General features: G+C 42.4%; 1 protein-coding gene across 1 annotated transcript in view; it reads right to left on the reverse strand.

Annotated features, from left to right (window-relative positions):
- Positions 1-3,421: 3,421 nt before the first annotated feature.
- Positions 3,422-24,335, reverse strand: part of WSCD1 (WSC domain sialate O sulfotransferase 1) — a 48,658-nt gene continuing 27,744 nt past the window's right edge. The window contains exons 5-9 of the mRNA XM_035140151.3: positions 21,694-21,815; positions 15,357-15,534; positions 11,478-11,642; positions 9,807-10,007; positions 3,422-5,233 (exon numbers count right to left, since the gene is read on the reverse strand). Coding sequence (XP_034996042.3) covers positions 4,881-5,233; positions 9,807-10,007; positions 11,478-11,642; positions 15,357-15,534; positions 21,694-21,815 — 1,019 coding nt within the window. The 3' untranslated portion in view covers positions 3,422-4,880. The remainder of the gene's footprint in view (positions 5,234-9,806; positions 10,008-11,477; positions 11,643-15,356; positions 15,535-21,693; positions 21,816-24,335) is intronic.

The following is a 24,335-nucleotide window of genomic DNA, read 5'->3' on the forward strand; positions in this document are numbered from 1 at the left end:
TCTGCTGTTCTCTTTGGGTTGCAGGAAATTATTTCAGATGTTATGTGCTATTGATATTTCTTTTCAAAATCCAGAACTTAATTTAGTACAGATAGGAATGAAAAAGAACCATAAAACAGGCACAGTGGAACCCATTTAAATGAATGGGAAGGGAAGGAAATGTCTAAGGAAACAAATTCTCTCCACAGCACAGTGTCAAGGCAGCGGGGACTTAACTGTCTCTAAAATGTAAGTGACATTATCATTTATTCCGATCTTTATAGAACAAAGAATTCTGAAGAATAGACTTGCACAATATTCCAGCTAGAGTGGAAAGAATTGTTCTCAAAGGAATCCACCAGTTGTAATCCTATCAAATCATTCACAGGTTTGATTGTATGGACTGAACAGTTTTATTGTAGTGTCATTGTGATGAAGACCTGTGAGTCTACTGTGTTACTGTTACATTAATGGGTGAAAAGGGGAAGGAGGTTTTATTGTACGTTTGCAAGGATTCTAGCATTATAAACACAATGAAGCTGAAATCCAGAAGTCTCCCTCATTATCCAACTATAGAGACCTTCTATACTTGTTGACTCCCCAGTAAAGGTGCCAGAGAAGGAAAACAAAAATGGAAGCAGAAATTGCCAGTGTTTATTCATTCATATCTGAAACTGAAATCAGTTCAGTGAATGTGATTGGTTTCAGTCTGCAAATGATAGCTAATTGATTACGCTCCCCCCAACACATCACATTGCAGCCAACAGTGTGGAATACAGTGATACCGTTTTTCTCCAGAAATAAGACACCGTCTTATATTTATTTTTCCTCAAAAAAAACAACACGGCGGCTTATTTTCAGGGGATATATTATTTTTTAATTACATGTCCAGCCTAGCCTCTTTCTTGGCGCCCTCCAGAACTGCGCCTATCACTATGTCTTATTTTCGGGGTATGGCTTATATTGTGCAAATGCTTAGAAATCCTGCTACGGCTTATTTTACGGGTATGTCTTATTTTAGGAGAAACAGGGTACCTCGGTTTACAAACACAATTGGTTCCGGAGGTCTGTACTTAACCTGAAGCGAACTTTCCCATTGAAAGTAATGGAAAGTGGATTAATCCATTCCAGATGGGTCCGCGGAGTACTCAACCTGAAGCGTACTTAACCCGAGGTATGAGTGTAATTGGTTCTGGAAGTCTGTACTTAACCTGAAGTGTACTTAACCTGAAGCGAACTTTCCCACTGAAAGTAAAGGAAGGTGGATTAATCTGTTCCAGATGGGTCCGCAGAGTACTTAAACTGAAAATACTCAAACCAAGGCGCACTTAAACCGAGGTATGACTGTAATGTAATGGCAATATCATTATACAACTTATGTAATTTTGCCACAGTGTTACAAATAATGTAGCGTTGGGGACAGGCAGACCGCAGCAGCATGGAAACAGTGCTGCATGTGATGGATATAGAAAATAGTGCCTTCTTACATCCCTGCTCTCCAGGCATCTTTGAAGGGTTGTGCTAATGCAAAGTTCTGCTGGTCAAAGACACCTCATACCTTTCATTGGGAGGAACGCATGCTATCGTGAGCCTACAACTGTAGCGTGTAACCAATTATATGATGAAGTAAGCTTTCAAAAGCCATTTTCTAAATGGGGTATGTTCTGATTAGGATGTTAGGAGAATACAGTGAGCATGTGTTAAGTGTTGGTTTCTCCAGGATCATGAGGACTTTGATACTGCAGCCATTTGCTCAAGTTCTGAAGATCTTGTTCATTATCTCACTGGGCGTAGGCAGCTATGTGCAGATTCTCTCTATGGCCACATTCACACCATACTACTTCTTGTTACAGCTTTGCCTCCTGTCTCTCTCAGATGATCGCTGCCAGGACCATACATTTAAAGCACTCATACCACTTGGACAGTCATGGCTTCCCCCAAAACACAATGGGAACTGTAGTGCTGAGAGTTGTTAGGGGACCCAATATTCCCTTCAGAGAGCTGAAGTTTCCAGAGTTCCCTGGAAAGAGGGGTTACTTGTTAAACCACTCTGGGAATTGTAGGTCTGAAAGGGAAATAAGGGGCTCCCAACAGCTCCTCGCCTCTTCAAATCTTTGGGGTGATGGTGGAATTGAGTATGGAAGTGCCTCAAAGAAAGCCCTGTTTGGATGTACAGTGGTACCTCTACTTACAAATAACTTTACTTATGAATTTTTCTACTTACAAATGGAGCTCCGTCCGCCATCTTGGATGCGGTTTAGATAGGATTTTTTCTACTTACGAATTTTTAGATAGGGTTGCTTCGACTTGCAAATTTTTTCTCCCAATGCATTCCTATGGGATTCGACTTACAATTTTTTTCGAATTACAAATGTGTGTTCGGAACGCATTAAATTCGTAAGTAGAGGTACCACTGTAGTGTTCTCATTGACCGTAGGATGCTGACTTATTGTGGTGGGAGAAGATGGAAACGGGTTACAAAGGGGAATAGATAGGCTATCCTGACCAGGACCCTGTGCAGGAGCACCCCGGTTGCAATTTTCTTTGCAAGAGGTAGGTCCCACTTATAACATTCTGCTATGCAACATCTCCTGGGAGTCTTGCTGTGACATGCCTACCAGCAATGATGGTCAATTTATATTTATATTTATATTATTTATATTTATATGGAACCGCTTATATGGGATTTGTATATAAATTTTCCCTCGGCTCTTTTTGCTGGCCCATGTAGGACCAGCATGGATAGCTGGCCCCGGTGAATATTTGACGTTTTCTCCCCTTATGGCTTTGATCTATAGGCTACCACTAAATTGAGGCTGCATTTTAAGCTGCATTTTAAACTGTATTCTAACTTATATTTTAATCAACTGTGTTTTTCTTTTGTTTTCTTTTGTAATATTTTTAATGTATTTCTATTCAGTGTTAGCCACCCTGAGCCCAGTCTTGGCCGGGGAGGGCAGGGTATAAATAAAATAAAATATTAATAAATTATTAATATTTATATTTATTAATTAATTAATAGGAAACTTCACAACTGAAAATCACTTGAGTAATTTGGATGATTTGTCATCCAGAATAAGTCATGCCCACCCAAGTGTGTGTGTTTGTGTGTGTACAAAGTGAAAATGGTGTGCTTATTTGGACAGAGGTCAAGCCAAGCTTCCAGCCCTCCTGGGGGGAGGGGGCTTCCTGGAGGCATCTGGTCGGCCCTCCTGGGCAACAGGATTTCCAACTTGATGGGCCCTTGATAGTCTGCTGACATGAGAGACGTGTCTCTGGGTAACAAACCTGCTAAACTGCAGACAAATAGGATCAGATGAATTTTCTGCAATGCTATACAAAAAGGCATCCATATTCCTCCATGTGGTTTTTGCTTATATTTATTTATCCCTCCTCCAAACCACTGTGGTTGAAAGTTAGACATGTCAGTCTCCCACACACCTCCACATTACGCATTTTATGTTTCACTTGTGATGGAAACTCCATGCTGGCATTTCCCTCTTGGTTAGCAAGTAAGACAATATTGTATGCACTTTAAGCAGTGTCACAAGGCACACTGTGTGGTCCCTGATCTGTCCTGTCATAGGAGCTCCATTTCAATCTTCTGATGCCCCACCACCACCACCGGACAATATTGTTGCTGGTTGCAATCATAGTGCGGGAAGGAACCTCAAAGATAATGCAGTCTAAACTTTCTGCCAATCCAGGGAATCCATTGCACTAGTTACCTAGTTACCCAATCTCTGCTTTAAAACCTTTGGCTGAATGAGAGTCCACCCTGTTCTCATTGCATAGTTGCCTCTCGTTTCATGCCAGAGCTCACCAAAGGCGTGCTGGTAAGAGATTGTCAGGGCTGGAGCAAGCTGCAGCTATAGTAAATATTTCCACAAATCTGATAAATCTGACTAAACTGAATTCAATTTTGGATTTTCCCATTTTTCTTTAGAAATTAAAATTTGAGAGACACTCTGCCCAAGTTAAAAAAAATTAATGCAACATCACCACTGCCAAATTCTAGAATTCTATGCCTTTGCCCTCTAAAATCCCCAAACCCAACAAGATGCATAATTTGGAATTCAAATGAATCCTAGTTTAAAGAATATGGGTTGCATTCAATGACTGAGTCTTATTCCAAGTAGACCTAGTGATTATTATTTTTTTAATGACTAACTTAGGCCCATTAACATCAATGGGTTTCCTCTGAGTAGAATTTTGTTGGAGATAGATATCCATTCAGCCATCTCCAGTGGGAAAAGCAAGAGGAATAATTGCTCCCATTTTCATTTCATTGAAAATCTTGAGGCGGGAATGTCCCCACTTTAGATTACAACCCTCTAGACATGTCCTTTTCGTGGAGGACAAAAGACCCAGTTTTTAAAATTCACAAATAAAGGAAGAAGGCAGAGAAAACAACTCCCCCCCACCTCGAACTACTTTGCTAAAAATATTTTTCATGGTTAGTTTAAAACAAAGCAAGGGGGTAACCTGCACATTTGAATGGCCAAAACTGTTATAAAAGTTATAGTTACCCTTGAGAAATACCAGTTAGGGGGATACAAAGGAACTGTCTGCCTCCCCCACTCCACCCCACCCCACACACATTTCCCATAATTAGCAGTGCACACAAGTGTTAAAATTTGTAGCCATTTATAGAGAAAAGGACACACAGAGGCAGAGATGCTAATGTCTTTTGCCTTGGTTTATAACCCAATTTCCATCCTTCATTGCTCGCCTTTTGTAGCACTTAGTACCCCTGAAGAGCGTCCAAGTCTCAAGAATTTGCATTCATCAGCAGACCCTGTGCAAATCTTGCCTTTTTACTGCTATAAAATTCTGGCCTTTTAAAAAATTTCATTATCAGGATCTCTTGTTTTAAAATGTAGCTAGCTGGTCATATGACATCATCTGGGCAAATACTCTTTTGGAAGCCCGATAAAGTTTCTCTCTCTCAGGGCTTTGTCCACCATCATAATGTATTTATTGATCATGTTTTTCATCTCCTCTGTGAACGGGTCAAATCCCTTCTGCCTGGCTCCTGACCGCTTGAAGTTCCCATCTCGGTTGTTCTCAACACAGAGCAAGCGGTCCTCCGTCACTGTGATGTTCAGGAATCTGACCATTTCTTTCAGATTAGGGAGCAGGGCCTGCTTCAAGTCTTCGTAGTGGATGACAAGGAGACGTTTGCCATATTTAAGCCAGTCCAACACATGAGAAGCCCACCAGGAAGCATAGCTGTTTACAAAATCTGGCCACTCTGCAAAGTGAAAGACAAAATAAAGGATACTGTCAGAGGTTCTTGTGGCTACTCTTGAGTAACGACACTCCACACCTCCTTTGTGCATATTATCTACAGTGCAGAGTCTGGAAAACATGTCTGCTTAGTCCAAGTCAGAACCTTGCAATGGCTTCTTTCTGTTTCGTGCCCAACATAACATCTTGGGAACCCCAAAGCGCCTCCCTCTCGCCCTACAGGGTGCCGTGCGCCTCAATTCAGGCATCAGGGGGAAGGGCTGTCCTTCTGACTGCTCTCCCGTCATTTCCTCCCCAGCTGCTTCCTTCTCTACTCGGTGCTGAGGCTCTCGCATGCTGTCAGAGCCTCTCCCCTCCCTCTCTACTTCCTGATTCCTGTAATCCGATCCGCTACTGGACTTGCTGCTCTGCGAAGAGCTCAATCTGATGGGGGTGTGTGTTCCCTATAAGCCCTCCCCCTTACAGATATTGACTTATCTGTCTTCAAACCGGCAAAGACAAAACTTATGGTTAAAAATATGCAGGAACAGGAACAAAAAGAACTCCAGGAGGAGATTGGTCTGCAAATAGTTAAAAAGGCAAAATATCTAGGCATAGAATTAACAATGAAAAATATTGATTTGTTTGAAAATAACTATGGAAAAGTGTGGAAATAAATTAGGAAAGATTTTGAAACCTGGAGCAGGTTAAGAGTGTCATTATGGGGAAGAATCTCCATAATTAAGATGAATGTTCTACCAAAAATGTTATATTTGTTCCAAACCATACCAAAATAAAGAATTCTGCTTTGAAGAAGGCCAGAAGCCTCGTATAAAATATAAGGTCTTGACAGATAAAAAAGAGGGAAGGGGACTAGCAATGCCAAATTTAAAATTATATCACGAGGCGGAATGCTTAGTATGGGGAATATTTAGAACTGACAAAGCTAACCTCAATCATAAGATATCAGTCAAATCAAAAATTTAAAAAGGAATGGGAATGTTTCAAAGATTATATGCTAAAATATTGTTCTAAGAAAGATATGCTAATATGCCTAGAATAAAAATGTAAAGTATATCTATGATTTGGAAAAGAGAAGAGATAAAAGAAATACAAAGAATGACACATTTGGAGAATGCAAAGATAAAGGTGGAAATAGAGATTCAAAGAAGTCAAACTGTAGCGGAGGGAAGCTGCGGGTGGGGGGGAGTACCGTGTTTCCCCTTTTTTAAGACACCGTCTTATAACTTTTTTCCCTCAAAAAAACACACAGTGGCTTATTTTCAGGGGGTGTCTTTTTTTAAAAAAAAAGTGCTGGTACAAGTGGGACCCACTGGCTCAGGACGCTCAGTGCTCTCTTCTGCACGCTGCTGGACGCGTTGTTGGCGCTGCCAGTTCCGAGCGCCTGCAGGGTGGGGTGGGGGGTGGCAGTGCTTTAAACCCCCAACCCTGTAGAAAGCAATGGAAGTTATGGACTGTAACAATCCTTAAGATGCGCAGGTCTTAAAAAACCCCTGGTATCACCCTTGAAGCACAGCCTTCCAAAGTCAGGGGGGAAGAGGTCTGTTTAGACAAAGGAAAGGATCGGGGGTGATTCTGCGCCCTGGGACCCACAGAACTACTTTAAAAATCCCAACCTGGGGGGGGGGGTCAAATAGTGAAGCCCTGTAGCAACAGAAGGCACATTCTGAAGCACCCGAGCTGTTCGGTTCCATAAAAAATCCAGGAATTGTAAAATTAACAACAATAATGCGGGGGGCACTCTATCCAAAGAGTTAAGAAGGAATGGGAAAGTGTTGAGTTATATATGGAAAAATATGGAAAGGAAAGTTAGTTAAAGATAAAAAAATAAATAATTATCGCAAGGGGAAAAATAACATCATAAAGGGTAATAATATTTAATATAAAATAGACAACACAACAGAAAAAGCAAGTATATGACTAAATGAGATCGCACAGGAGTGAGGGAAGTGGGGAGAGAGGGAGGGGGGTAAGGAATGGAAGGAGGCAATGGTTGGAGGAGGGTATAGGGGGATGAATTAAAGGAAAATTAAGACTGAGAAGCGCATGGTTTTTGTTTTTTAAAGATGCAAAGGCTTGCAATCAGCCAAAGTATATAGCCCAACTTCCAGGAGACTGCGATCTACTTGCGGATTTATAAACTGGAGGTGATCTACCCCCGTTTTATTGGTGTTCAGGTCAGAGTTGTTTTTAGAGAGAGGAAATATCCAATTTTTGAGGTTAAAGTAAAAGTTCCTGACCTTTTTTTTATAATGAGGAAATGCTGCTAAAACTCTGTTCTTCATTCCACGAAGGGGAGAGGGGGCGGGGCCGGGTGCTCAAAGACAAAAGAAATGGAAAAGGAGATAGCGATCAACTACAGCCTCCTGGGGATCGACCAGCCTCGCATTCATGCAGCCGCCGGGAGAGGCAGGGGCTGCAGCCGAGTGCTGCTTCGCAAACAAACGGGGGAAAGTGCTTAGCACCCAGAGAATCCTGCTGAAAAACACGAAGCAGCAACAGCAATTGCACACACACCATCCCAAGCCAGCACAGTAACCAAGTCCCAAAAGCAAGAAAGGACTCAGCAAACACTGCTGCGGCCGGCGTTGCTGCTGCTGACTCGGGGAGCTCAGTGCTCTCTTCCGCACAGCGCCTATCACTATGGCTTATTTTCGGGGTACGGTTTATATTTCTCAAATGCTTAGAAATGCTGCTATGGCTTATTTTATGACTACGCCTTAAAAAGGGGGAAACACGGTATTATATGATAAGTACCGGTATGTAATATTTGCTTTCAATGTTTTTGGATTGTTTTCAATCTTTTTTCTTTCTTTTTTGTTGTTGTTTTTCTATACTACTTACTTAAACAAAATAAATAAAATTTGAAAAATTAAAAACAAAAATCTGGCCACTCAGCAAAGTGAAAGTCAGAATAAAGGATATTGGCTTATCTGTCTTCAAACCCAGCTGTTGCCAAATAGAAAAAGGATGGCAAAGAAAGACTGCTTTAAAATGATATCAGAAGCAGATACCCACTTTCTGTTAGTGCTATTTGTGTGTGGCAAAATTGAGGGGAAGGTTGCTTGAAAATTCTTGAGGGAGAGGAGGTGAAGAGTCTTTTTTTCTTGGAAAGCTCTCTTCTGAAAAGCATTAGTTCATTTACTCCCAATCTGCACATTTAATGCTCAATACATTATACCACTATCACACCACTTTAAACGCTCATGGCTTCCCCCAAAGAATGTTGGGAACTGTAGTTCATTAAGGGTACCAAGAGTTTGTTGGGAGAGCCCTATGCCCCTCACAGAGCTACAATTCCCAGTGTTCCCTGGCAAGCAGGATTGGTTGTTAAACCATTTGGGGAATTGCAGCTCTATCTCCTAACAAATCTCAGCAGTTCCACAGGATTCTTTGGGGGGAAGCCATGACTCTGAGAGGGATATAATAATAATGATAATAATGATAATAATGATAATGATGATGGTGGTGGTGATTTATTTGTACCCCACCCATCTGGCTGGGTTTTGGGGGCTTCCAACAAAGATTTAAAATACATTAGGCGCTTTAGGTGTACAATATGGTGCAGATGGGATGCGGGTGGTGCTGTGGATTAAACCACAGAGCTTAGGGCTTGCTGATCAGAAGGTCGGCGGTTCGGATTGCTCCCATTGCTCGGTCCCAGCTCCTGCCAACCTAGCAGTTTGAAAGCACGTCAAAGTGCAAGTAGATAAATAGGTACCGCTCCAAGCGGGAAGGTAAACGGCGTTTCCGTGTGCTGCTCTGGTTCACCAGAAGCGGCTTTGTCATGCTGGCCACATGACCTGGAAGCTGTACGCCGGCTCCCTCGGCCAATAATGCGAGATGAGCGCCGCAACCCCAGAGTTGGTCATGACTGGACCTAATGGTCAGGGGTCCCTTTGTCTTTACCTTGATGGTGCAGATGTAGCCCTGATTCTTACAAGTGGTGATGTCAGAGACAGAACAAGGGACTTTCCTGCTTGGAAAAAAATGGTGGTAGACGTTCCTCTAACACGAAGAAATGTTCACTTGGGACCAGGGTATCTAAAGAACCACCTCATCCTATGTATCACTGCCCAGCAACTATACCTCTCACTGCTGAGCATCCCACATGCCCCAGATGTGTGCTGAGTTTGTACTAGAAACCGAGCTTTTAGTGCAGCAGCTCCAACTCTATGGAATCAATTGCTAGCTGAAATGAAACATGCACCTCAAATCATGGTGTTTAGATACCTGCTGAAGATGTTTTTGTTTAAGATTTTTTTTCCTGAGAAACCCGGTCATTTATGGAATATCAGTTACAGTATATACCTACATAAACTGCTTTATTGTTTTTTAGAATTAGCGTCCTTGAAATGGTGTTCCTTCCAACTCTACAATTCTATGACTCCGTGTTACTGTTTGTTTGTTTTAGAACTGGGTGTTTTATCCTCTTTTTCTCTTATATGCTAATTTGATGGCTTTATGCTTTGAAACGGACTATAATTTTGACGAATAAAGAAAACAGGAGTGAAGCATGTTTCCTTAAATCCCTCTTTGACATGACGTCAGAAAGCAATGGCTTAGAGTTCACTTACCTTTGCTTTTCCAGTTGCGATCTGTGGCATACCCGAGATGTCCTGCACACTTCCGGTTGAATTCTGCCACCAGTGACTTGTATGGATTCCGTATCAATAAGATGGCCGAGTCAAACATTTCAATTTCTTTTTGGCCACTCTCGTGAGTTTTGACACAAATAGTTCTCCTGCTTCTCCAGTGATCCTTTTCCCCTTTGAAACCTGTGTGTATGTATATAAAGTGATATAAAGTGTGTGTTTGTGTGGATAGATGATAGATGGATGGATGGATGGATGGATGGATAGATAGATAGATAGATAGATAGATAGATAGATAGATATGATCTAAACACAATAATATATATCTCAAACAATATATATCTCAAACCATTACAATTTTATCATGGCCCTACCAGCAATTCCCTCTTTCATACACTTCCACTATTTCCTTGTTTGGGACCCTTTCTCTCCCCAACTTGCCCATGAGCCCCTGTCTGTCTTTTTGTATCCTTGGCACACTCTCCTTTTCCCTCACCCCCTTCTCCCACACCTTCTGGTAACCTCTTCTTCCTACCCACCCCTATCATGAATCCTACTACTACAGTCATACTTCAGGTTAAGTACTCTTCAGGTAGAGTACTTTCAATTTAAGTACTCCGTGGACCCGTCTGGAACAGATTAATCCACTTTCAATTACTTTCAATAGGAAAGTTTGCTTCAGGTTAAGTACGCTTCAGGTTAAGTATGGACTTCCAGAACCAATTACAGTGGTACCTCTACTTACGAATTTAATGCGTTCCGAATGCACATTTGTAAGTCAAAAAAAAATTGTAAGTCAAATCCCATAGGAATGCATTGGGAGAAAAAATTCGTAAGTAGAAAAAAATCCTATCTAAACCACATCCAAGATGGCAGACAGAGCTCCATTCGTAAGTAGAAACATTCGTAAGTAGAGGTACCACTGTATACTCATACTTCGGGTTAAGTATGCTTCAGGTTGAGTACTTTCAATTTAAGTACTTTGCGGACCCATCTGGAACAGATTAATCTACTTTCCATTACTTTCAATGGGAAATTTCGCTTGAGGTTATGTACGCTTCAGGTTAAGTACGGACTTCTGTAACCAATTAAGTACTTAACCCGAGTGAAATGTACTCGGAGTCGAGAGTGAATTTCATGCTCTTTATTCAGCTCATAGTCATCAAGGAGAAGAGGAGAAGAAGAATGGCTCTTTTCCCAAAACCATCTGCTTATATACATTATTTACACAATGGGCCTTGCGTGATTGGCTACTTCAGGGCTACACCTGTGGGCCAATTATATTGTGGATTGACTTCTGCCTGCAGCCTGATTGGCTGCTCCTACAGGCCAATCAGGTAGCAGATTCGCTTCTGCCAGCCGCCTGATTGGCTGCTCCAGCAGGCCAATCAGGTTGCGGATTCACTTCCACCTGGAGTTGGATTGGGTAGCTCCCGCTGATTCTGAATCCTATTGTTCTAGGATTCAGCTCAGTACATAACACCGAGGTACCACTGTATATTGTTCTGATCTAATGTGGCACACACCCCTTTCCACCCCGTTTAGTGAGCCCACTTTTTGACAAAAACACTCAGGGCCCAAAGTTGGCAGTGTATTCTTAAAAACAAACAAACAAGCAGGACAGGACAGGACAAACACAGCTTAATAGCCTACCTTTATTATATAGGGTTCCATCAAAATAGTAGCTCCCTGTGTAGAATCCTGTAGCGTGTTCTATCAAATGACGAGCCCAGGTGTTGCCAGCTCCAGGGAAGCTCGACAATGCCACAAACGCTTTGGATTTGGTGGGGAGAAACATCCGGTCAGTGCAGCGGGTGTCTACAACCGGATACAGATGGCATTTCATTGTTAGCAAAGTAATCTCCCCACCCCAACAAATACACACACAAAATGAGAGAATCATTGAGATTTACAACAATTATTTTTCACATGGTTGCACTTTGATAAATTAAAGATTTAAATTCTAAAAAAAAGCAAGCGATGTATTCTAAGATCAACTGTTGTGGCCATTAATATCTCATACCTGATCCTTCTTTTGTTTGATTCTTGCAGATGTAGATGCCAATTTAAGTATGCATATCAGCAACAATAACTCACCCTAAGGAAACCACAAATTTTCCCTCTGTGGGTGGGAAAGCAATTAATCACCCTATACATTGAGCATAATAGCAATAACCAAGCACACCCACATACAGGACTTTCCTTCCCTAAACATGCACACACCAGGAGGCTGGATAACATTTCAGTTTTTCCATTCCACTGCTACATCCTTGCCATTTTAGAGGAAAGATGGCAAAAATAAAAATGAACACCTGTAAGTTAGACACCCCTTCCAAGAAACATGGACCCCTTTCTTTAACTATGTTGATGGCCCAAATCAAGACTCAGTATTCTCAGTGGAGGGGTTATGCCAAGTAATATGTTTGAATGTTGAAAGTATGAGTATGTCTAGAGACAGTGGATATAACAAACATCTGTACGGCTGGATAAGTGTTTTATAGTTGCATTTGCATTTGTTTAAAAACCAATAAAAATTGGTGTGTGTGTGTGCAAGCAATACAGCACTCATGGACAAAGAGAAGTTATGAGTCACTAAGGAAAACACACACCACACACACACACACGGCCAGGGAGGTAGGAAATTCACCCCCCCCCCCCAAATGCTTTGATAGCTGCATTCAACTCCTGGTATTTTACAGCAAACCACAAATAAAAACCAGTTAGTTAAGCTTGATAAACAACAACAGGTACCCTGAGCAAATGCAGTTTCACAGAAGCAGGAATAGAAGTTGCACTGAAGGAGAGGGGGAGAACAGCAGCTATTTAGGACCAAAGGGATTCTTATCACCCAGCACCCAAAGAACTCATTTTTGAATTACAGCTCTGACTTCACTCATTGGCTAGAAACAATGAAAGGTTGGAGTAGCAGGTTGGTTTCATATCCAAAAAGCTTCATATATTTTCTTCTAGGCAGGCTACTCGTTTTAGAAAGAAAGAAAGAAAGAAAGAAAGAAAGAAAGAAAGAAAGAAAGAAAGATTTCAGAGTGTACCTTTTGTATTCATCTCTTGACAACCCTGATCAGATTGGCTTGTCACTTTTGTTAGTTTTACCTTCCACTTCAGTAGATGGTTATTGAATTAACATATTTGCCCTGCAAGCCTTTTTTTAAACAACCACAACAATATATGCGGCTTGGCTGTTTTGCATTAAGTATTTGCTCTGTATTTGGTTTTTTAAATTTTATTTAACAAAGGACCAACTCTCTGCTTGGGGTGCGTTGTGGTTAAGACTGCGCAGCTTGATCTATTGAGGCTGGTGGTCTTGCTTTTGGAACAGGGGGTTGGATGGCATAATAATTTCATCCCCTCCAGCCCTAGAATTCCAGCTAAGCTTTTCTATCACCATAAAACAAAGGATTTTCTGCCTACCAGCAAGATAGATTTGGACACGCTTAATGTTTGTCTCTTAATTATCTACTTAAGACTTGTCTGTGCTAGCGGTTTCTCCAGGAAAAGATCCAAATCAGACATGTTTGAATATATACTCCCTGACTCTTATTTCTCAATGCTAGTCTTGCCTATCTGTATTGCATTTTTTTTTCTTCCTCCCTTAAGGGCAGATCAATATTGCAAGTGCAGTGGATATATTCTGCATTACCACAAGATGAGAGAGAAAGAGAGAGATGGATTTCCCTGTGCCATATCATCCCAGTCAAAATCAATGTCGGTTCATTGTGAATAGTTAAGGGAAGTGTAGAACAGCTTTAATACATTTCAGTAGTCTTATTGACTCTCTTTTGGTCTCCCTTGAAATTCTTCCAATATTTCTCCTCAGGATGAGCCCCTAAGGTTCATCTAAAAATATGTCTCCTGATTTCTGGTCATGGTTTATAAGTACAGTACAGCCCTCCTCAGAGGATGATCCATGGATTTTGAGGGCCTGGCTCCCGAACCAGCCCCCAGAACCTTACTGCTCCAGAACCTCTGGAACCTTACTGCTCCAGAACCTCTGGAACAGCAACAGCCAGCACTTTCTGGCTTGAAGAGGTTGCCTTCAGCTCTGAGGACTCCAGCCCAGAAGATCTAGTAGAACCACAGTCTCCCCCATGCTGTGGTTGAAGCAGACAATGAGCCCAGGATGTATGCAATGCTACTCCTCCTCAGGGTAGAACCATTGAAATGAATGAACACGACTGACTTAGATCTATGACTTTAATGGATCTAAGCTAGACACAAGGCTTCTCCTCTATTGAAGGTAGACTCCTAAGGTCCAGTCTGGGCTTATAGTTGTTTAATGCACACACTTTACACCAGTTTGTGCATTTTTTTAAAGAATTGCTTTTTTATTGGTTTTGTATATATAGAAAATCAGATACAGTGGTACCTCTGCTTACGAATGACTCGACTTACGAATGTTTCTACTTACGAATGGAGCTCCGTCCGCCATCTTGGATGATGTTTAGATAGGGTTGCTTTGGCTTACGATTTTTTTCTCCCAACGCATTCCTATGGGATTCGACTTACAATTTTTTTCGACTTACAAATGTGCATTGGAACACATTAAATTCGTAAGTAGAGGTACCACTGTACAAACAAAGAAGACCACTACTCAAAAAACACATGCAAAAAACAAAGGGACATTGGAGATTTCGGTGTGCAGGAGAAAATGTATTAATACAGATGAGCCAATGTTTGTCTGTGTGTGTTTGTGTGTGTGCGGTGTCATTCACAAGTTCCATACAGAAAGAGAGGCAGTCAGTAAGTGCTGCTGCAAGTGGTTTTCATTAATACAGGATATGAGATCCTACCATATTGCCTGGGATTTGTCTGTCTTTGATACACCATTGATGAGTGTGACCTTCCCTGTAAATGTCACTCCAGCATGAGGCAAGCTGAACGTTTGATAATAATTTTGAATTTGGTCTCTGCATTTTTTGTATACATTACTTAGTTGGAGAACGGCATTGAAAAAATCTGGAGAAGAGCAAATTTCAAAACATGAGTGCATTTCAGAGCGTTCGTGTGCCATTTCAGAAAGTGAGAACTGGGTAGGTTTACCTTTAAATGCAAACTGAATTGAATTTGTTCCCCATCCTTAAAAGCTAGGTGGAATCTACACACATATTAAAGGACACTGTGGAAATGTTGTTGTTTTTTTAAAAAAAAAGTTTTGAAAAAAACATTGGATTTTGCACAGCTCACTTTCGCCATCTAGCGTCCTATTTGCCTATTGCAGTTTACAACACATTTTAAACGTTTTATTTGCAGCTGCTTAACTAAGTCCGTAGACTCAGGGCACTGTCAGACACACTATCCTAGGCAACGGTGGGGGTTGCAAGGCTGTTCATCCTTATCCAATGTCCTAGAACAGCTTGCAGTATTCACAGCAGATTTCTCCTGTTATGCATTAATAAAATTATGGCACTATTTAACCCAACAGCAAGTGTCTTGCCTCATTGCTTGAGGTGTAAGATGCACAGCACCTCCTTGCAAATAGTTATTGATATTATATATATTCAACCTCTCTCTTACCTTGGACAGGAGTTTGATAGACAAAGAGATAGTCCCCCCTCTTTGGCTCTTCAGCCGTGCTGCTGCCATTTTGCAACTTGCTACAGAATAAGCTGTCTGAACTGTTGCGTAACGGGAAATGAATTGTTGGGAAGCCACAGCGGCACTGGGGTCCTCTGATGGCTGCCAAAGGGAATTCCTAGAAAATAAAATAAAAGGCTGGAATTAAAAAGGCTAGCAAACATTAGGAAGCATCACCTGGAACTGAAATGAATGTGAAGGGAAATCCTAAAGTTCAATTTTCCTCTTCTGAATTGTAATAATAATAATAATAATAATTTATTATTTATTATTTATACCCCGCCCATCTGGCTGGGTTTCCCCAGCCACTCTGGGCGGCTTCCAACAGAAACATTAAAATACACTAATTTCTTAAACATTAAAAGCCTCCCTAAACAGGGCTGTCTTCAGATGTCTTCTAAAAATCTGGTAGCTGTTTTCCTTTTTGACATCTGATGGGAGGGCGTTCCATAGGGCAGGCGCCACCACCGAGAAGGTCCTCTGCCTGGTTCCCTGCAACTTGGCTTCTTGCAATGAGGGAACCGCCAGAAGGCCCTCGGAGCTGGACCTCATGATGGGGGTGGAGAATGATGGGGGTGGAGACGCTCCTTTAGGTATACTGGACCGAGGCCGTTTAGGGCTTTAAAGGTCAGCACCAACACTTTGGACTGTGCTCGGAAACGTACTGGGAGCCAATGTAGATCTTTCAAGACCGGTGTTATGTGGTCTCAGTGGCCTTGTCCTGTCTCAGACAAATATTCTCCTTTTCCAAACCATTTCTTGTTCACATTTCCTATGGTGGATGCTGTCAGAATTTAGAGGGTTAATCAGGCTAACTTCTTAGCCAATTAATTGTGTGAGTTAGACTGGATTGATTGATGCATACAATGCAAAGTAAGAAAACAGTGAGTTGTGTTCAAGTAGGTTCTACTCCAAATAGACCCAATGAAGGTAAGGAATCTAAGTTAGTCAGGTCTATTAACTTCAATGGGTCTACTCTGAGTAGGACCAGCATTGGACACAACTCAGTTGTTCCAAAACAGGGGTCAGCAAGCTTTTTCAGCCGTGGGCCGGTCCACTGTCCCTCAGACCATGTGGTGGACCGGACTATATTTTGGAGAGAAAAAAATGAACGAATTCCTATGCCCCACAAATAACCCAGAGATGCATTTTAAATAAAAGGGCACAATCTACTCATGTAAAAACACGCTGATTCCCGGACCGTCCGCAGGCTGGATTTAGAAGGCGATTGGGCCACATCTGGCCCCAGGCCTTAGGTTGCCTACCCTTGTTCTAAAACAAGAAGCCATACACCCATGACAGTGTAACACACTTTACCCTGGTATATGCATCTTGATACATATCACTTCCTGAATGCATTGCAAAATTCAGAGAAGTCCGGGTTCCAAAAAATATCTGCATTTCATTATGTTTTTCAATTGTTTCAGGAAGGATGAATTGGCTATATTTTTCTTCGAATGTGTACTGAACCAAATTTCTCCTCCATTCTCTACCTAAGCTGAACCATTTCTGTCAAATCCCTATACCAACCTTCCCCCCCCCCCAAAGTGATTCAGGCCAGATCAATTCTGGCCAGATATGATTGGCACAGGTCAGCCCAGGATTGGGGCCCCAGAACAGAACAAAGGAAACCCCAGCAGCAAAAGAGATGCAAACTCTGTACGTGGAAAAATGAGGCCCAATTAAACCATGTTACATAACTCTTGATAAAGCTAAACATGTTCACGGGCACACACACACCTCCATTAAACCTGTTCATCTTTACAGTGGGGGTGGGATAATTGTGGTAGGTCTTTCCCTAAGCAATGCATAAAAAGTGTCTGATCAAAGCAGCAGGACACCTAGATGTGTCCTATGCAAAAAAAATTCCCTGTGTTGTTCTCATGCAGGCTCTGTTGGACAAATGTAATGATCCACTCCTAATGAGGTAATTTATGGAGAGTCCCTAAGGCTCTCTTCCAGTGTTCTGGCAGCATGACGAGGCATTAAATAGTTGTCAACATAATTGGGTTCAAACCATCCCATTCTGACTTCCCCTTTAGGTTAAACATGGCAGGGAGAAAAAACAGTGGCTCTTTTAAACTATTTGTATGAATTCTACGAGGAGATTCAGTTTGGTCGGATTTAAAATTCTCTTTTTAAATTTGTTTTAAGCAAGGAACAGGTGGTGATCAAAATTGTAGACGACTGTTACCAGGGAGGAAGACCCATTGGTCACAGTGGGGCTTCCTGCTGAGTAAATTTGTGGGCGATAGGCTATGAGTCGTTCTTTAAAAAACAGAACTTGTTACAGGTGTGTGGTGTGGAGGGAGACTTTGTGTCATGTCCCCATATGGGGTACGAACTGGTAGGGGACTATGAACCTTGGGGTCATGGTGGATAGCTTGATGAAGATGCTGACTCAGTGCCTGGCAGCTGTGGAGGACAAATAGATGAATTCTGTTCCAGGGTTCATTAGAAGAGGGATTGAAAAGAAAACTGCCAATATCATAATGCTGCTTTACAAATCTATGTTGGCACAGCTCTTGAAATATTGTGCACAATTCTGATCACCTCACCTCAAAAATAATGTTGCAGAGCTTTGAAAGCTTCAGAAAATGGAGCCAAAATGATCAAGGGGTGTGGGAGCTCCTCTCTGAAGAAAGGTTCACCATTTGGAGCTTTTTTTAGTTGAGAAAAGAAAAGGCAAATAAGAATAGACAGGATATAGGCTGGAGCAGATAAACCTCAGGGTCCCTTTCAACTCTATGATTCTATGGTTCTATGAGGAAGTGAATAGAGAGAGGTGGTTTTATTTCTCCCTTTCACATAACACTAGAAGTTGGGCTCATCCAAAGAAGCAGAGTGTTGGAAGCTTGAGGACAGACCAAAGAAAGCCTTCTTCATGCAACCCAGAGTTAAACTTGGGGATTTCGTCCTGCAAGAGGGAATGATGATATGCCATCTTGAGTCCTTGTCAAGGGAAAAGGTGGGGTAGAATTGGTGGTGGTGGTGGCAGTAGCTTTTTTCAGTAGGAACTCACTGGAACTCAGTTCCAGCACCTCCCAGGTATGTGTGTCATTGCCATTATAAGAGAACAAGGGAGGCGTTCATTTTCCTAGGAATTTCCCACTGAGTATGGAGCTTGTTCCCTGGTTCTCCAGGGGCATTGGCAGTCGAGTTTTCAGTGTGTAGGGCGGGAACCTCTTCAGGCAGCTATTGCCTGTTTTTGTTTTTAAAAAGAAAAAGAAAAGAGGGGGAGCACCTTAAATATTTTTTGTGGGTGTGTATTCTGAAGACAACCATATTTCAATTTGCATATGAATCCAGGAGGTGTAGATCAGGCGTGTTCAAGCATTCCTGCCTGCGGCTGGTCTACAATGAGGCACTGCTACAGAAAAGGCCCTGATCCCTGAAGGCAATAACACCTAGAGAAGAGCCTCTGAAGATGCAAAAAGACTAGGCAGGTCCATAGGGCATTAGGACATTTATTAGATACCCAGGTGCTTTATACTTATAGCCCAGGTCAAAAGCATAAAAAGTTTTTTTCTGGTCAACACAGATACTTGGAATGGTGGAAGCCAAGTGTCATGCCCCCTGCATCCTAGTATGCTCCTGAGGAGGATTCAGTTTAGGGTGAATCATAGGACACTTCACTCAGGCAGAAGCCCGCAGCAATCCCTTCTACCAGCCAGCATGGTGTAGTGGTTAAGAGCGCTGGACTCGTAATCTGGTGAACCGGGTTCACTTCCCTGTTCCTCCGCATGCAGCTGCTGGGTTAGTCACACTTCTCTGAAGTCTCTCAGCCTCACTCATCTCACAGAGTGTTTGTTGTGGGGGAGGAAGGGAAAGGAGTGAAAGGCAGGATATCACTCCTTAAGGGGAGTGAAAGGCAGGAAATCAAGTCCAAACTCTCCTCCTCCTCCTCCTCCTCCCCCGGAAGCCCGGGGATGCAGCTCAGACAATGAGAACTTAACCTGCTCTACAGCCACAGAGAAACATGTGACTACAGAACAAGATACACGTCATTTAAGGATTGTAGACAGGGATGCAGAGCTTCCTTTGCTGAGATAACATATTTCTGCAGCTCAGCTAGCAGAGTTCACTTGGAGCTAACCATGGTCCTGATTGCTGGTCACCAGCACTGTCATGAACTGAACTGAATTCCCTTAACAATAATCGTCCTATCTGGACTTACTTTGAGTGGATCTGACTTACTTCCACCTGAATTAGGCAGTTAGGCTGTCGCGGCATTTAAATGCAAGAAAAAATAAATCCAAATGAGTATACAGATTGAGATTTCAGTCATCAAATTAGAGAATAAAACATCTCAGACACCAATTTAGAGAATGAAACATAACAAAAGCATACTTTCTCTGCCTGGAATGTCATTGACTTTAATTTGTTGGCATTTGCAATAATCAAAAGAAGCTTGCTCACTCAACTTACTGTAATGTTTTCTTTCTTTAAGCATATTAAACTGTCACATCTCTGCACATTTTACTCAATGATTTGAGAATTTTTGATGATAATGCTGCTTTATTTACAATATTATGATTTGAGCAGCCTGGCTTTGCTTTGGAAAATGCAGAGCAATTTTCAGCTCCAGAGAGGATTTCTAACAGCTCATTTCCACAAAACAAATAACACCAAGCATCTTCTTCTGATTTATAAGTAAAGGCGTTGAATGAGAATGTTGGAGAAATTATGATCAAATGGGAACATTTGTGGGAACTAGGATAACATCTGAAGCATACCATGTTGGCTATCTTTGCTCTATTTTATTGGCTGTCAGAATACAGCCCTCTGTTCAAAGGAGTCCTCTAGTTCAAAGGAGTCCTCTCCTGCCCACATCTGAATTAAATAGGAGTCCCAAGAAAGGAGAAGGGGGGCAGGACTTGAAAAACTAAAACTCTGGATGACCCCACTCATTGGTTTCATCAACATGAGGGATGAAACTGCGCCCTGAGGAACCCTGCATTGAAGTCTCCGTGGGGCCGAAGAACACCCCCCCCCAAGCACCCCCCTTTGGAAACGGCCATCCAAGTAGGACCAAAACCCACCCCTAATTCAGACAGCCACTCCAGAAGGATACCATAGTCGATGATACTGAAAGCCACTGAGAGGTCAGGGAGAATTAACAAGGACACTTTCTCCCTTCTCTCTTCCAACAGAAGTCATCATACAGGGGAACCAAAACATTTTCAGTGCCAGGCCTAAACCTTGATTTAAATGGATCTAGAAAATCAATTTCCTCCAAGAGTGCCTGGATCTGGTTCTGCAACCACCTGCTCAAGAGACTTGCCCAAGAAGGGAAGATTAGCAACTGCTTAGATTTTCCAAATATTAGGAGGGTTTCTTGAGGAGTGGTTTTAACACTGCCTCCTTCAAGCAGGCAGAGGCATTCATCACCTCCCTGGCCCAGCCAGCTGTCCCTTCCCTGTTAGTTTTTATCAGCCAAGGGGAACAAGGGGCCAGAGCACAAGTGGTCACTCTGACCAATCTAAGAACCTTGTCCACTTCCTCGAGCCTTAATAACTGAAACACATCCAGCACAACAGGACTAGGCAGCGCTCTGGAAACCTCTCAAGATTCATCTGCTGTAACAGTGGAGTCAAGGTCCTGGAAGATGTAAGTGATTTCTTTCCCTCAAAATGCTTCAAAAACTATGCCAAAGATTGAAAATTGTGTTTCCAAAATGGGTAAACACTCAACAGAGTTCCATCTATAGCAGCGTTTTTCCATTTTTACCCACGGTGCACACTCATCTGCCGAAGCTGGCAAGCATCATAATAGTATTCAAGGCTTGGGATCTCTCCCCCCCCCATTCTCCAGTAAGCATCTATATAATACTCCCCCCCCAGCATTGAACAAGTTGATATAAAAATGAAACAGCTCAGCTTCCATTGCCAAAGAGCTAGGTGGCCTGCGGGAATGCGATGCTTGGGAAAGATCCATCACTTTCAACCCCTTCTCTGCACTCACAAGGTCTAGAAACTTGTACTGGAACTATAAGCTGAAATACCTCTGGATGCTGAAACTTATGAGAGCTGCCTGAATTCAAAGTTGTTAGGTGTCACTGAGGAAAAGCAGCACAGCAATCTGATTTGCTTTGAAATGTGCATAATCAGCTATAGTTCTAAAATGCAATTATACACACATTTCCCACCCCAGAACCTCAGAGCGCTCTCTTTCTCTCTCTCTTTCTCTTCCTAGTATCAGGCTCCAGAGGCGCTAGGAAACCGATCAAAATCAGATGAAGGGATGGGGAGAAGAAAAGAAAGGGAACTGTCCTTACTTTCTTGGAGCAAAATTCGGAGCACATCTCCACTGTCAAATTGGCGTGTATCAAAGAGACCGGCAAGGTGTTTGTTAAATTCTCTGGTGCTCTGAAACACCCTCGATAGATAATATTCTGCCCTGCAGGGATAAGAAATAGTTATCTCTCGAGAAACAACAACCATAGCAGCCTCTTACTATCAACGGGAAGAATATTAGTTTCGGAATACATTCACTATTTGGATGCAATAATTGGCATTGAGATGGAAAGTGAGAAAATTTGCTCTGCTGAAATGAACACACAGCTTCTACTGGAGTCCTGGCTGTTAAAGTGTGCCTTAGCACAGAAGAGTTGGAATTAAATCCCCCCCAGAGGAGGCCTCTGCTATTGTTTTCATGCCTTGGTTTTCTTTTGAAGATTCCCTCCCACCCCCTCCTGACTTTCCCCTGCAAGGCTTTGAAAGCGCTGATAAAAATCTACAAAGCTTTTCATGAGCTGCACCAGGAACAAAATGGAATTTCAATGAGTTGTTGAAACACCTTCAGGGAGCCCCATTCCAGGGCTATGCGGGTGTGTTTGGTTACTACTCCATCCACAGCACCTTCTCATATTCATTCTTTTCCAAGCCAGAGAGGATTATATGCAACCTTCAGGAGCTAAAATAGATTTCTGCTGCGACAGCCAAAGAGACAGGAACATGTGGGCTGGATCATGAATTCATGGGGTTGTAAAGAACTGGAAGCAACTCAGGGGTCATCTGACCAAACCAGCCCTGCCTTTTAAATCTAAATGCCACCTCCATATAGTTTGCATGGTTACGTTATGTTAATTTTGCTATTTGTGCGCGGCAGTCAAAATAAACACAGAAAACTCAGAAAAAAACATAAATAATAATGAGGTCCCTCACAGAGCAACCGTATATTCCTGTAAGGGATGTAAGAAGGCATAGTTTTGCATTCATAGATCATAGGATCATAGAAATGTAGAGCTGGAAGGGACCACAAGGGTCATCTAGTCCCACCTCCTGCATTGCAGGAATCTTTTGCCCAACATGGGGCTCAAACCCATGACCTTGAGATTAAGAGTCTCGTACTCTACCGACTGAGGTATCGGATGACCAAAATCCCACACTGTGTCTGTCACAGACAGCATTGCTTCCATTCTGCTACAGTTCATATTCTGTCCAAAACTATGTTATTTACCTGGCTGCCCACTGTAGCAAAGTTATGTAGTTTATGAAATTTACATAAGTAATTATGTAACTTACGTGAATTGCATTGTCAATACATCGTTCGACCCCATTCATTTCAATGCGAAGGAAACATAGTGATAATCAATCACATATTGTATGAGGACCGAAAGCAACAACCACCAAGAATACTGATCATATTTGTTAGATGGACTATGCACGGCGCATAGTTAAGCTATGGGACTCGCTCCCACAGGAGGCAGTGATGGCCCACTGACTTGGGTGGCTTTAAAAGAGGATTAAAGAAACTCGTGGATGAGAGAGATATCAATGGCTACTAGCCAAAAATGGATATGTTCTGCCTCCACATCAATGCTTCTGAATACAAGTTGCTGGAAACCGCAGGAGGGGAGAGTGCTCTTGTGCTTGAATCCTGCTTGCTGATTTCCCACAGGCAATTGTTCAGCTACTGTGATGGAAAATTGGGCCATTGATCTGATCCAGTGGTGTAGCGTGGGTTGCTAGCACCTGGGGCCACGCAGAGAGGCTGGGTGGGAGGGAGGAAAGAAAGAAAGGAAATGGACAGAGAATGCATGTGAATTCAACTGCCTAATGGTGTCTGCATCATCCAGGAGATTAGAGCCGCAGAGATAAAAAGAACAAGAGTCGTTCTGTTGTCTGGAGAGGTCACTTGCTGCTTTGCATGGAGAAACTGTTTCCAATAGACAGAACGACAGAAGCACGCAGCTGTACTAAGGCAGTACCAGGTGTTGAAATTTTGCACCCCCTAAACAATTTTGCATCCGGGGCAACCTCCCCTGTGCCCCCCATGCTGCACCACTGCCAGAGGGCCCTTCTTATGTTCTTATGGATAGACATGGTCCCAACCCAGGTCCCGAGATATTTACATGCAGTGCTTTCAGGACGACTGACCACTCCCATCAGGCTGCCCCATTTACTAGCCAGTGTGGTGTAGTGGTTAAGAGCGGTAGACTCGTAATCTGAGGAACCGGGTTCGCATCGCTGCTCCTCCACATGCAGCTGCTGGGTGACCTTGAACTAATCACACTTCTCTGAAGTCTCCCAGCCCCACTCACCTCACAGAGTGTTTGTTGTGGGGGAGGAAGGGAAAGGAGAATGTGAGCCACTTTGAGACTCCTTAGAGCAGTGATAGAGAAGGATATCAAATCCAAACTCTTCTTCTTCTATCAGTTGCATTCTGGAACATCTTCAAAGGCAGCCCCATATTACAGTAGGCCAAAGGAGAAGTTGCCAGAACATGGACAACTTAGGCTTGGGCAGTTAAAATGGATTATTACGCAGTGCTGTCACCCTAGCACAACAAATTAGCTTTTTAATAAAGAAATAAATTGTTTTTTGTGGTTAGGAAAGTAATGGGGCAATGCATTGGGACTAACAAATGAGTGACAGGGAAATGTGGAAACACCCTGAAAGCAAATAGGGATGACTA

The sequence above is a fragment of the Zootoca vivipara genome, chromosome 14, assembly GCF_965207765.1.
Source record: "Zootoca vivipara chromosome 14, rZooViv2.hap1.1, whole genome shotgun sequence".
Taxonomy (NCBI): domain Eukaryota; kingdom Metazoa; phylum Chordata; class Lepidosauria; order Squamata; family Lacertidae; genus Zootoca; species Zootoca vivipara.